Raw genomic sequence first — 12,472 nt, 5'->3', positions numbered from 1 at the left:
CCAGATCCTGAATCTGCTTACGAAAAGAAAAAAAAAAGGCTCTGCTGTAGGGTCTGTATATATGTTGTATTCTTTGCTTATTTTGAGCTGATTTTTGCTTTCATTTGTTGGCTACCTTTCATAATTGCTTTCATGTAATGCAAGTTTGTTGCACCATATGGATGTTATTTTTCTGATCTGAACTCTCAAAAAGCGTCTGCATTTTCTGTTTTTATGTTTTTAATGCCTTTCTCTTGAAACTTATCAGTGTTTCTTGCTGTTTGTTTCTTTTCAGGACTTTGCGCCAGTATTTTGAGGAATCTTACAAGGAACATTTTGACAAGGAATCTGCATGGCATTTCTTTCGTCAAATTGTTGAAGGCTTGGCCCACATTCATGGGCAGGGAATCATTCATCGTGATCTAAATCCCAATAATATTTTTTTTGGTGCAGTTGGGGACATTAAAATTGGGGACTTTGGCTTAGGTATAATGCTTTTTTCTCTGTTGCTTCTTGTTCTGTTCATCATGATCACAATGGGAACATGCACTTCAGTTTATATGATTCTTTTGGTTGGATAGTCCAGTAATGTTATATCCTAATGGTTCGTTCAGTTTTGTACTCATGGCACTTAAACGTAAGTTGAAAAACATCATGACCTTAGACTATGAAAAGGTAGTGATTTAACTTCTAATTTGTTTGTACCTTAACTGAATGATTGGATCTTTTTTCAACTAGTTATCATGGTCGTATAACAAAATGAAATAGGGAGCTAGCAATATAGGAGCATTTTAGCCATTTATGTACCAATAAAAGCATTCTGTTCCAGTCCATTTTCATTTGCACCATAAATCAGAACTGCTTCAGTAACCAGGTATTTGTTTGGATGGGCATCTGGTTGGTAAGAAATCATTATACTTTGTTGACCAAAGTGATCTGAATTTCTGTTAGCTTTATGAGATTTTATCTTAGCCCCTCGCAAGATGTGGGCCCCAAAGAACTTGGTGTTTCGTTTATAAATGTGGCACCAGCTTTTGGTCTTCTTTAGTATGACTAGTATTTTTTGTCCTAGGTACCATGCTGAAGGCATGCTATATGCTATTATTGACTGCACCGTAGGTTCATCCATCTTTGTCTTTGTCATGGATGATTTGCTATGGGAACATTGTCCATTAGTTCCTTTAGAAAAATGTTGTATTCTTCATTTTAAGAAATCAGGTCTTCTTGACATTTTTTTTTCCCTTTTCTGTGGCATAAAAACACCACTTTTTCTGGCTAAGAAGCACAATCTTAATTCTTTGTTCCTTAAATTCCAGCAAAGTTCTTGAAGTTCGAGCAGTCAGAATATGATCCATCATTTGGAAATGAGGTCAGCGGAGTTTCATTTGACGGGACTGGTAAAGTAGGGACATACCTTTACACAGCTCCTGAAATTGAGCAGGGTTGGCCTCACATAGATGAGAAGGTTGCCATTGCCTCATTGACTTTGCTATAATTAGGCATTATCTCACTCTTGGTTGACAATCAGATTGAAATTTTCTGTCAATTCTGGATTACTTGCAGGTTGATATGTACAGTCTAGGAATCGTTTTCTTTGAGCTTTGGCACCCTTTTGCAACTGTGATGGAAAGGAGTGTTATTCTTTCAGATCTGAAGCAAAAATGGAAACTGCCTCCTGTTTGGGCTTCCGAATTTCCGGAGCAAGCAGTTTTACTACAAAGATTGGTTGCCTCGAGTCCATCTGACCGACCTTCTGCTTTGGAAGTTTTGCAGGATGCTTTACCCCCCCGAATGGAGGATGAGTGGTTAAAAGGTCATCTCTTTTCATTAATTACAACTTACCATCTATTATTTGCTATGGCAGTAACTGGTTTCCTGGAAATTTGACTGTAAATTTTTGTGGATATCTACCTGATTTGTTGTTGTATGTTCTAGTTTCTATGTAAAATATCTTTTGGTAAGATATCATTTTGCTTCTTGATATTTTCAGAAGAACTGAAAACTCGTAGGAAAATATCATCCATAATTGCATTGCATGCTTCTCATGCTACAGGAGGAAAACTTTGGTTAATGCAACTACAACACTAGCAGGAAATCCCTCCCCCTTGACAAATTAATTGTCAAGTGTGTAGTTTTACAGATTGCCCTTTCTCCATGAGATGTTACTAACAATGCCTGTCAGCAGCTTCTTTCCATTTCTTAGTTCCTACTTCCTAGTTTGGCATGAGGGAAATTCTTTGCTAATCTCCAACCCTTAAAAGGTCAATTACCATAGAATAAGTGAGTTCCATGAATATAATCCATTGGGAAGTTCTGTTACCTGTATGTGTATCCAGGTCTCTATTTTCTGTGGTTTCAGTGTTGTTGTTTCTTAATTTTCTGGGGTGGGAAGGGAGGAGAGAAGGGGGGAATATGCAGCTTTGCTGAAACTAAGTCTACCATCTTGCATGTCATCCTGGAGGTTGAGAACGAGGATTTGCTAAATTATAATTCATCATCATTCACCCATCCCTGCTAGCATAAGCTATTTAACACAGACAGGCTATGCTGACACATGCAAAAAGATAAAGAAACTTGCAAAAGAGCGGTTAACTTTTTATAATCTTCCAAACAGTCACCTGACATTTCAAATTAATCATTTCCATTTTCCCATATTAAAATAATGTCTTCCAGATACTGCTTGATGGTATGATCTTATAGTTAAATTTGAGATATGACACTTGTATAATGTAACACTAACACAAATTCCTTTTCGTGTCAGTTTCTTATCCTGAAACATGCCTCCTCCCTCTGATCTCTATCCACCCCCAACCTATTGATGTATATACTACGTAACATGGTTGTGAGGTTTGGGATCCCACACCTTCATCAATGTAACATGTAGGTGCGGCATGTCAGCAAGAACAAGGAGTAGGAACAGGAAGAAAAAGGATGAGGATCATGCTTGGCATGTGGTGGAGGGGATGCAGCAGGTGGTGAAGGGGAGGCGTTGGTGATACATATTAGGTTTTTTGTTTTATATTTTATAAGTTATAACCTTTAATTTTCCTTTTTGTTATATTTGTAAAAAAAAACCACCTTTTGTAGTTCACCACAATCTTTTTTATGAATTATGATTTATTAGAAAAGTATTTGCACACATGCATGTGCACACACATATGCATGCACTGCGTGCACACACACACATCCCCTTTGTCTGGATGCCAATTTTTTTTTCAAATTGCCGCACCTGCGCCTGCACCCAGACCTATGTGATGGAGTGTATACAATTGCTTGATATTGTTTTAGTTATATAGTGAAACATTGAGCTGTCCTCTGATCATGTTAAGGTCACACTTTCTATCTCATTTGATTACATATATAAATGTGTATCATCTATAATGAGGAGCTCTTTTTTTGCACCTTTTGATGGTCATGATTACTTTCTGATTTCTATCTGATAATCACTAAGACATACTTTTCTCTGAATCCTTAATTATTTTCTATTGCTTCAGCATAACTAGTTGCATTTTTGTAGATATTCTGCGGACAATACAAGCTTCAGAGGATTCATATGTTTATGATCGTGTTATATCTGCCATTTTTGATGAAGAGAGTTATTTAATGAAAGCACAATCTCATCTTGGTGGGAGAAAGAGTACCATAACTGATGATTCTTCATTCAGCGAAATGGTTGAGGCAGACCTGCATGATCGTGTTTCAGGAGTTGCCAAGGATGTTTGCAAGCAACATGGCGCAAAGAGATTTGAGATACCTCAGCTTCGTGTTTTAGATGACTGTCCGTTGCAAAATCGGTTTGTGTTTTCTGCAAAGAAACTATTCCTAGAAAATTTTAGCAATATATGTAGCTGGAATTTGGAAATATAAAAAAATTTATTTTTTAAGCATGAGTTAACTGGGGTAATAGTAGGCAGACAGCCATTCAAAGCAATCCATATTCCATCTCTTTGAAGATATGCTTCTCCATTGAGAGCTTGAAGGGGGTACCATCCTCAAGGATAGATACGGGGTAGGTGCATAGAAGTTGGACAATTTATGAGTCTGCCTCTCTATAAAGGTCCTTGTTTAGGGCTTGAAGGAGGAGATCAATGTTAAGAGTCAGTGTATTTTTGTGTATGTGTTGGATTTGGGTTCAGATCCATTCTCTTTGTTTGTTTTGCTGTTTGCATTTTGATTGTGCACTATCGTGAATACTGAATACCCAATAAGCTCAAGGGTATTATTGTAATAAGGCAGAGCGCTAATATAATATTGGAGTGGTACATTTTGGCTCAACTCTCCTCTCAGTTCTTGCTGAACAATTCTGGGAAAAATAACATGGCATTAGAGCATTTGATCGTTGGACTGTGAGAATTCCAAAAGGTGTGTACATATTGAGTCATTGACTTGACTTATCCTCTGTTCGTAACATTCCTGAATATTCCTGTCTCTTCTTGTTTTTCTGTCCAGTTTATTCTTTCCTGTGCCCTATTTTGTCTTCTATGTATTCTGTCCATTGCCTACTCTCTTTTCTACATATTTTGTCCCTCACAATTTAAAAAAAAATCAGATCATCATCATCTATATTTCATCGTCCTGTCGACGTTGATTTATACCCTTTTGTGTGAGTCGATTAATCATCCCTACCATTGTTCCCAAATCAGTCGGTTGGTAAGTTTTACTAAGTATGTGATAGCGTTCTTCCAACCTTAATCACATTACTTAAGAGGAAATCTCCCAAGGGATGTGGGTCTTAGGTTCCACAAACCCAAACTCTATACTGGGATCATGACATTAGTAATATAAGGATAAAATGACCAAAATAACCCTTGGCTAATGGTCTTATTGCATTACAAGTCCCTAAGCATCAGAACATAGTCTTAAAAGGTTTCGAAACTCTTTCATTGATTGAGTTGAAAGAAAAAATGGGACTAAACAATTTATTATTAGACTCAAGATTTAAACTAGATCCACGAACAGGGTCATATGGCACAAGCCTTTTAACAAAAATACAATGACCAAGATGGGAGTGCCAAAAGTTTGACTTAATATACTTTCTGAGACTGAGAACACAATAAGGGTATGATGATTGAAGTAGAACAAACTGGGGAAAAACAGATCTTGAGGAATGGTAGACAAATGAAAAAGGGGAAACTGAAAAAAAAAAACAGATTTTGTCTAAGAATCAGGTGGAGTGAGAATAGAAGTTTTGGAGAAAGGATAAAATGTTGACTTGAAGAAATGAAGGTCTCATGGGGCACATACTTTGGAATCAATTGCAAACCCGAGATGTAACACCACTTCGGTGCCACGTTAGATTTCTGCAAAATATCACTAGATTTGATAAGCATCAAGAAATAAGAGAGAAAGGACAAGGAGGCTATGTCGCATAGGTACGGGTACGGGTACAGATACAGACCATTTTTAAAAAACTTGGTATAAAACAAATTCAAACAAACCGAAACACATTCATGATTCAAAATGTATAGATTATGAAGTAGAAACTAATGAACAAAGTATGGAAATAACAAACATACTAAAAATCCAAAAAAAGGAACAAAGAAGGCCCCAATTTTTGGAAGAAATGGACTTGGTCAACATTGACCAAGTCCAAAAAAAGACAGATACTGTCCTGGGTACATCGACTGTACTCAGTGATGCTTTAACTATGCCCGGGACGTACCCATATGGTATGGGTACTGCTAGGCACAAGCAGTACTCGTTTGACATACAAGGAGACATAGAACAACAACAAATTCCAATGTCTGTCATGATTTAATGTCTTCTATTATGTAATATTGCTTTAGTATACAATGGCGGATAATATGAACAAGAGATAATAATAAATAAACATTCCATGTGCAAAATGCACCTTTCGGATCCTGACCAAGATCTGATGTCTCAATGCCAACTAGTTTCAACTATCGATCTCATCAATCTCTTCAACCATTGCATTACTATAACAATGCAGTGCAATGCATGATGATACCAGATAAACCTTGTCTACTTAATTTCCACCATTCTTGTTAGATAACAGACCCAAAGAATTAAGTGCAGAAAATACCTATATCTGTGGTATTAACAATATATATCCATACAGCTAATGACGGTGTATGAAAGGCACATGCATCAACTTGGGCCCATATGTGTGGGACAGAGACCAGATTGCTTTCTACATTTTTTTATGTGCTCTCAATCGCAATGCTTGTTTTGGTAGTAGTTTGCTACTTTGCATGCTCCCACTTGAAGTCTTGATCCACATTGCAAACCATCTACTCCTGTGGAAGTGAAGGCATGTGAGCATGATCTAAACATTAGATGGATTAGGTAGATACCTGTAAAAAGAATTAGTTCTTCTGCTACCATGTTTCAGGCCTACTGTTATTTAGTTAGCTTACTTGAATCTGTTTTGAAAGGTTTTCCATTTATATTAGCTAAATTTTGCTTTATGACTTTCACTTTGTTATAAAACAACAAATACTCTGATCTTTTTGTATTTCCTTTTGTTCTGTTCTGAAGGAATGCTGTTAAATTATTGACTTCTGGAGGAGACATGCTTGAGCTTTGTCATGAGCTGCGTTTGCCCTTTGTTGAATGGGTTGTTGCGAAACAGGTAATAATCTTTTTGCATAGAGTGAATTTTACTTTTGATGTTGTTTGGCGGTTACGTCAAATGCACTTGTCTTTTGACTTCAGAGTCTCAGATATCTTTTCTCTGCATTCTGCAATGACGTGGCGTTCTCACTTCTCAGAGTTTTATTAGGAAACCTGATGGCAATCTTTATTCTTTTTCACTGTCTTGGTCAAGGACCACAAGTGTTCTGGTTCTGTCTCTGATAGGGAGCAACAAAAGTGGTCACTAGTTCCTTTGGGCTCATGTTAGATGCCATTTCTGGTTCTCAATATAAATTCTGACTTTAGATATTATACAATAATACAGGTATTCAATTCTAATGCATTGCTCTCCATATTCATCGCTTTTACATTTGCATCTTTCAGACAAAAGGGTTATTCTTTTCTGTGCAGTATGCTTCCTTCTTGATCATAATCTTCTTTCTCCTTTCTTCTCAGAATTTTTCAATGGAGAATATCATGTATTGTTTATCTTAATAAGCATCAACTTGAACTTTCTGGATAGCCATCGACATGCAGCCACCTTTATTTGTTTTTGTTTTTTTTTTTTAATAATTTCAATCCCTGCCTTTCATAAACTGAAGTTTCTCTCTCTCTTCATGTGTATATTTGTAGTGGCATAGTTTCATGCTTAAAATTGTATGCATAATTTGTTATTGAATTTAATTATTTCAAGCCATTATAACTGGTCTATGCTTTAGCCATTCTCGATCTTCTGGCATGTGAACTTGCCTTGGTATATACCCTCCTTTGTTGGCTAATGTACTAAAATAGTATAAACCAATTGGGCCTCATATCATGAGCCTACTGTGATAACATAGTCTATCATTTTTTATCATCTGTTTATCAGTCTTCACAAAGTTCTATATTGGATACTGCGTCATGCATGACTAGTTTTTCCTTGCCATTTCTTACTAGTGTTTATCATTGATAATATACTCACCCCATGAGTTTCATGTACCAGTTTTTCTATGTATTTATGTGCGGGTATGCAAAGCTTGCATGCTCTTTATTTTTTCCTATGAATCTATCTAAATTATAGATGAATTGAATTATATTATAGTATATGATACCTTATCAGTTACCACATTGCCCTTTCTGAGATGATTCTTAGACCATACATATTGGATTAATATATCATTTCTTTTCCCCTTCTCTCTTTGTCTCATCCTTCCATTCATCTGCATCCCTCCATTTTGGTTTCACAACTTACACAATCAATAAAGTAAAATTTTAAATCTCTTTTGTATTTTTTAGTTCAAAAAACTGTAAGAATGCCTTCAAAATAGTGCAAAACCAGCCCAAAGAAGAAAATGATGCTACAAGCCAATCACTAAGAACAACCAAGCATGTGCATTAAAGCACAAAAGCACACACTGAAAAAGGAAAGGAATAATATTCTCAAAATGCTGAGAAAAATTTGTTGAAGAAACAAGAGTGGAATACCCTCAATATGTCAGTCAGCAAGGGCCTGATCTAGTAGTTGGCTTGTGCCAACGGCTCCAAATGGTGCTGTTGGGAACTTGGGAGTAGCCAATTGCTAGTAAACCTATATATGATAAAAATAAGTATAAAAAAACAGAAAAACAAAAATAAAATACATATTCAACCTATATATGATATACTGTTCTAGTACACATACATAACATACATATACATGCATATAATTAACATATATTTGGATAAAAAGAATGCACCTGAGTTTAAAAAATTTAACATCATCTCAAAGTTATGGTGCTATCACTGAAAGATTGCTAAGAAAATTAAGTCTTTGCAACTTGCAAGTACTCTTCTCAAACAAAGTGATGTTCTACCTTTATGTTCTTGGTTTGCTCATGAAGCATGTGATTTTGCACTACATAGGTAGAACTTTTATTACCACAACTTAGTCTGTAGGTTTTCCTAAACCATCTGCTGTGTCCATTATAATTTGTCTAAGCCACAAAATCACGATCACTGTAGCAGCCATATATCTGTACTTCTCTAAATCACAAAGTGACCTTTTTCTTCTCCTCGACTTTCATGATAGCAACAATGCCCCTAAGAAGTTACAAAAATCCTATTCTGGAGTCTTTATTATTTGTATCGCCACCCCAGCTAAAATTAATATAACTATAAAGTATAAACAATTATTTCTGATGAAGAGCAAGAAGGCATTAATAGCCCCTTATTTAGAGTTTACTTAATGATTTGTCAAATGGCATTCAAGTGGGCAGAAATTTAAGCATGTCGAAATAAACTTGCCATAGGTGTTGTATATATATATATATATATATATAAAGTAGCTTAGACTGCGTAAGCTATTGGAAACAAGATGAAAATTGACAACAGTGTTCTCACGTAAATTTTTAACAAACAATATCTATTTCACTCATAAATGTAATTTCCTCATCATGCTTATCCTATATTGCATTGGCCTTATGGTTTTTTCTCTTTGTTCTTTCCTGGCCAAAGTTCCTTACCTGTGCTTATTGTTGTCAGCACTGGCAGTACTTTCATGTGGTAACATATTTTGCTTCTTGTTATTCATGTCTTCTCTTTGTCTTCCACCAAGAATGGTGTATCCCAAAAGTGAAAGTTGACTGCTACTGTGGCACCATCAACTTATTACTCGTTGCAACTCATTCTGTTTCTTTCATTTGCTTCAGAAAGGACAAGTCTGTTGAGGAAAACTATGCTGTTACAACATATCATGTCTCACTTTATGTCTCAATGTTTTTGCAGAAAGTTTCCCTTAAACGATATGAAATATCATGGGTATATAGAAGAGCAGTTGGCCACTCTGCCCCAAATAGGTACCTTCAGGTTTGTCTCTTATATAATGAGTTCTTGAAGTGTTTCTCATTTTGCCTTCTTTATTTTAGATTAGTTTTATAATTCAATTTGCAAACTTAGTTCATTTGGAAGATATATTTATTAATGCCTTCTGCAACCAGGGTGACTTTGACATTATTGGAGGTGCACCTTCATTAACAGAAGCTGAGACAATCAAGGTGGCATTTTATTCTTATGCAGTTTCACATTTTGATTCTAGTGTCAGAAAATGGGTTCTGTTGCAAAAATTATGGTTGGAAATTCTTTAATTACCTTCTTAGGGTTTCCTGTTGCAAACTTTTGGAGGATACCTTCCCTACCCTAGAAGAAGCATGGCAAAGCAACAACCTGTGCATTATTTGTGTCACCTGTGCATTTGTTTGCCATGCCTTTATTCGTTTGGTGATATTGACTTGTGAAGATCCCGGAGTTGACAGCATGTGATAAGTTCAAAATGCACAAGGAGGCACCTATTCCTAGAAGGTTGAAACTAGATGAATTCTTTGGTGGTGGTTGTGCTGTTCGTTTCTTGGGGAAGTTTCTTTATCCTTTTTGGGAAAGAAGGTGGAAATGTGGTGGTTTTTTTTTTTTTTTTGGTTGGGGGGGGGTGGTGGTGGTGGTGGGGTGGGTTGGAGCAGGAAGAGTACTTATTTCATGGTTTCTACTAATTGGGGTCAAGAGAGGTCCCCCTTTTCTAACCGAAAAGGTAAAAAGAAAAAACAAATGAATAAAAATGACAATCATATATATCTTAAGACAGCCCAACAAACAACAGAGATACAAAGAGAAAAAAAGTTTCTAAAAGTTTGATGGCACTAGTGGGGGCCTAGGTGAAAACTGAGGACACAAAGTGGGCATGGATTGAAACTAGTATATTTTTCTAAGGTCAATTATAAGGTTGCAAAATAGCTCTCTCACTGGTGTGCCGTTTTTACAATTCTGAGTGCAATAATGCCCTTGATACAGCTTTTTGGCATTTTTATAAACACATAAATCATATATAAATGTGCAGATTTATCTTTCAGAAGATGTTGGTGTCGGGGTAGAGCCATAGAGGGGGCTAAGTTTGGCAGTTACCTGGTTTCTCCTTGTGTCAGCTTTTCACTTCCAATCCCTCAGTCTAGACTCCTCCATAATCAAAAGTGAAAATTAAAAATAATAATAAATCCTATTCTCCTGACTCTTCATGGATTGTAAGCTTGAGCCTAAGTAACTAAACCCCTTACTGAAAGAAATTGTGTTGTCATCACTCACAAATGTTGATGGCTAGTGATTTTCTTGAGAGTTAGAATCTGTCTGTCTGTAATGGTCCTAAACTTTTCAGGTAATTATGTTTTTTTCATACATATGAAGTTATAAGCAGAAGGAATGCTTATGCTCCTCATATCTAAACAAAGGAAACCTCATTACTTCCTTGTCCTGGTTTCTAGACTTTTTAGGTCAAATTCAATCACCTTAGCTGTCTTATCGTCAAAATGTGCAGCTAATATTTCCATCTTACATACTGCTGGGTGAATCACTACAAACAGTAAATAGTCAGTTAGCCACTGATGCAGCGATGCCATTCTTTTTCGTTTTAAAATGAAAACCTGTAACATTTATCATATGATGAACATGAAAGAACCAGGACATGAACACAAAGAATTTTATTATGTGAAAAATTACTTATTTTTATCTTTGAGTTGTGCTATAATTATAAGTTAAAGCTAGATGGAGAAGAAAATAGAACAGAGGCTTTTGTATGCTGAGAAAAACAAAGTGTCAAGTCAGATCTGTGTTCTTCCTTATGAAATTATATCATGCCAAGTTTGGCATAATCAATATTGGTCGAATATTTTTTGCAGGTGGCTATGGATATTATGACCCGATTCTTTCATCACGATACATGTGATATTCGCTTGAATCATGGGTGTTTACTGGATGCCATCTGGTCTTGGATAGGAATAAAAGGTGAAAGTAGGCAGAATGTTGCAAAGGTATTCCTGAAAGAACTTGTCTTATGCGATCTGATGCTGCCATACCTTAATAGTAAGATTTAAGTTGCTTCTGTCACCCGCAGCTTCTGTCCTGGGCAGTTTCTTCTTGTCCTCAGTCAATCAACCGTAGATCAAAATGGGTCTTGATAAGGCGTCAGCTTATGAAGGTACCAAAACAATTCAGGAAACACAATCTTTTATTGCTGACTTTCAAAGCATCTTGCAAATATATTAGTATAGTAAGATATATCTCTTGGTGTTTCTGTTTATTTAAGAATTGCGACCTTAAGATAGTGTTTGGTGACAGGAACAACTTGCGTTTTATATTTGTTACTTAATCTTCATTATCTATCTCCTGGAATCAGTGGTCTAGATGATTCCCTTCAAAATCCGTTATACGAACGTCTGGTAGCTAACTGTTTTCCTATATATATATATATATGTATGTATGTATGTATTGTATGTATGTGTGTATGTACGTATAGCTGCCCTGCACCCAAATTTTTATGAAAATCAATGCACCTACTCTCTCACCTGTGTGCCGTAGTATGTTATGTGCTTTCAAGTCTGTGTTGATGTTGTTTTCTTTTCTCCTTTTTTTCCTTTTGCATTTTTTGTTTTCCCTTCTGTTTAATTGCCCTGATTGATATGTGGCCCTTGTCAGTGTAGGCTTTAGCTGAAGAAGGGGTGTAGCTCTCTTTCTTTGTGAGTATCAGAAGAAATCAGCCTGTTGTGTTAGGGTACTTTTTTGCTCTAGTCATGTTAGTGACCAAGATTTGGTAATTGGTCTTGTGGAAGCACTCATTGAACATGAAGCCTTGGAACTGTATGGGATTGCATAGTGAAGGCTCGAAGAATGAAATTACATTTCTAGTTTAGTTTGTTCTGCTAAATAAATCTATGAAATTGCTTTTTCTTTTGCAATGTGCTCTAGTACCTCTTATCATGTTCTAATGTGATGCAATAAAAGAAACTGACAGACATCATTAAATTGATGCTTGTTGGAAGACTACCAACTGACTGGCAAGCCAAGGGAACTATTGGCTCTCTTCATGACATAAATAATTGCTCGTTATTTTACAATAATGATC

At 36.1% G+C, this 12,472-nt stretch overlaps 1 protein-coding gene across 5 annotated transcripts in view; it reads left to right on the top strand.

The window, feature by feature from the left end:
• The window catches only part of LOC116249548 (eIF-2-alpha kinase GCN2), a 41,382-nt gene that overhangs the window by 20,853 nt on the left and 8,057 nt on the right, over positions 1-12,472 (top strand). For 3 of the 5 annotated variants that reach the window (XM_031622668.2, XM_031622667.2, XM_031622669.2), the window contains 9 exons: positions 275-465; positions 1,296-1,444; positions 1,543-1,792; positions 3,497-3,773; positions 6,478-6,571; positions 9,316-9,396; positions 9,528-9,584; positions 11,250-11,381; positions 11,465-11,548. In XM_031622668.2, the coding sequence (XP_031478528.1) occupies positions 275-465; positions 1,296-1,444; positions 1,543-1,792; positions 3,497-3,773; positions 6,478-6,571; positions 9,316-9,396; positions 9,528-9,584; positions 11,250-11,381; positions 11,465-11,548 (1,315 nt within the window). Of the gene's footprint in view, positions 1-274; positions 466-1,295; positions 1,445-1,542; positions 1,793-3,496; positions 3,774-6,477; positions 6,572-9,315; positions 9,397-9,527; positions 9,585-11,249; positions 11,382-11,464; positions 11,549-12,050; positions 12,122-12,472 lie in introns of all 5 variants that reach the window. The other 2 variants (XR_007573016.1, XM_031622672.2) reach the window with 2 other exon arrangements.

The sequence above is a fragment of the Nymphaea colorata genome, chromosome 3 (genome assembly GCF_008831285.2).
Source record: "Nymphaea colorata isolate Beijing-Zhang1983 chromosome 3, ASM883128v2, whole genome shotgun sequence".
NCBI lineage: Eukaryota > Viridiplantae > Streptophyta > Magnoliopsida > Nymphaeales > Nymphaeaceae > Nymphaea > Nymphaea colorata.
The sequence above is the reverse complement of the archived record's forward strand: the minus strand, read 5'-3'. Positions and strand labels throughout refer to the sequence as shown.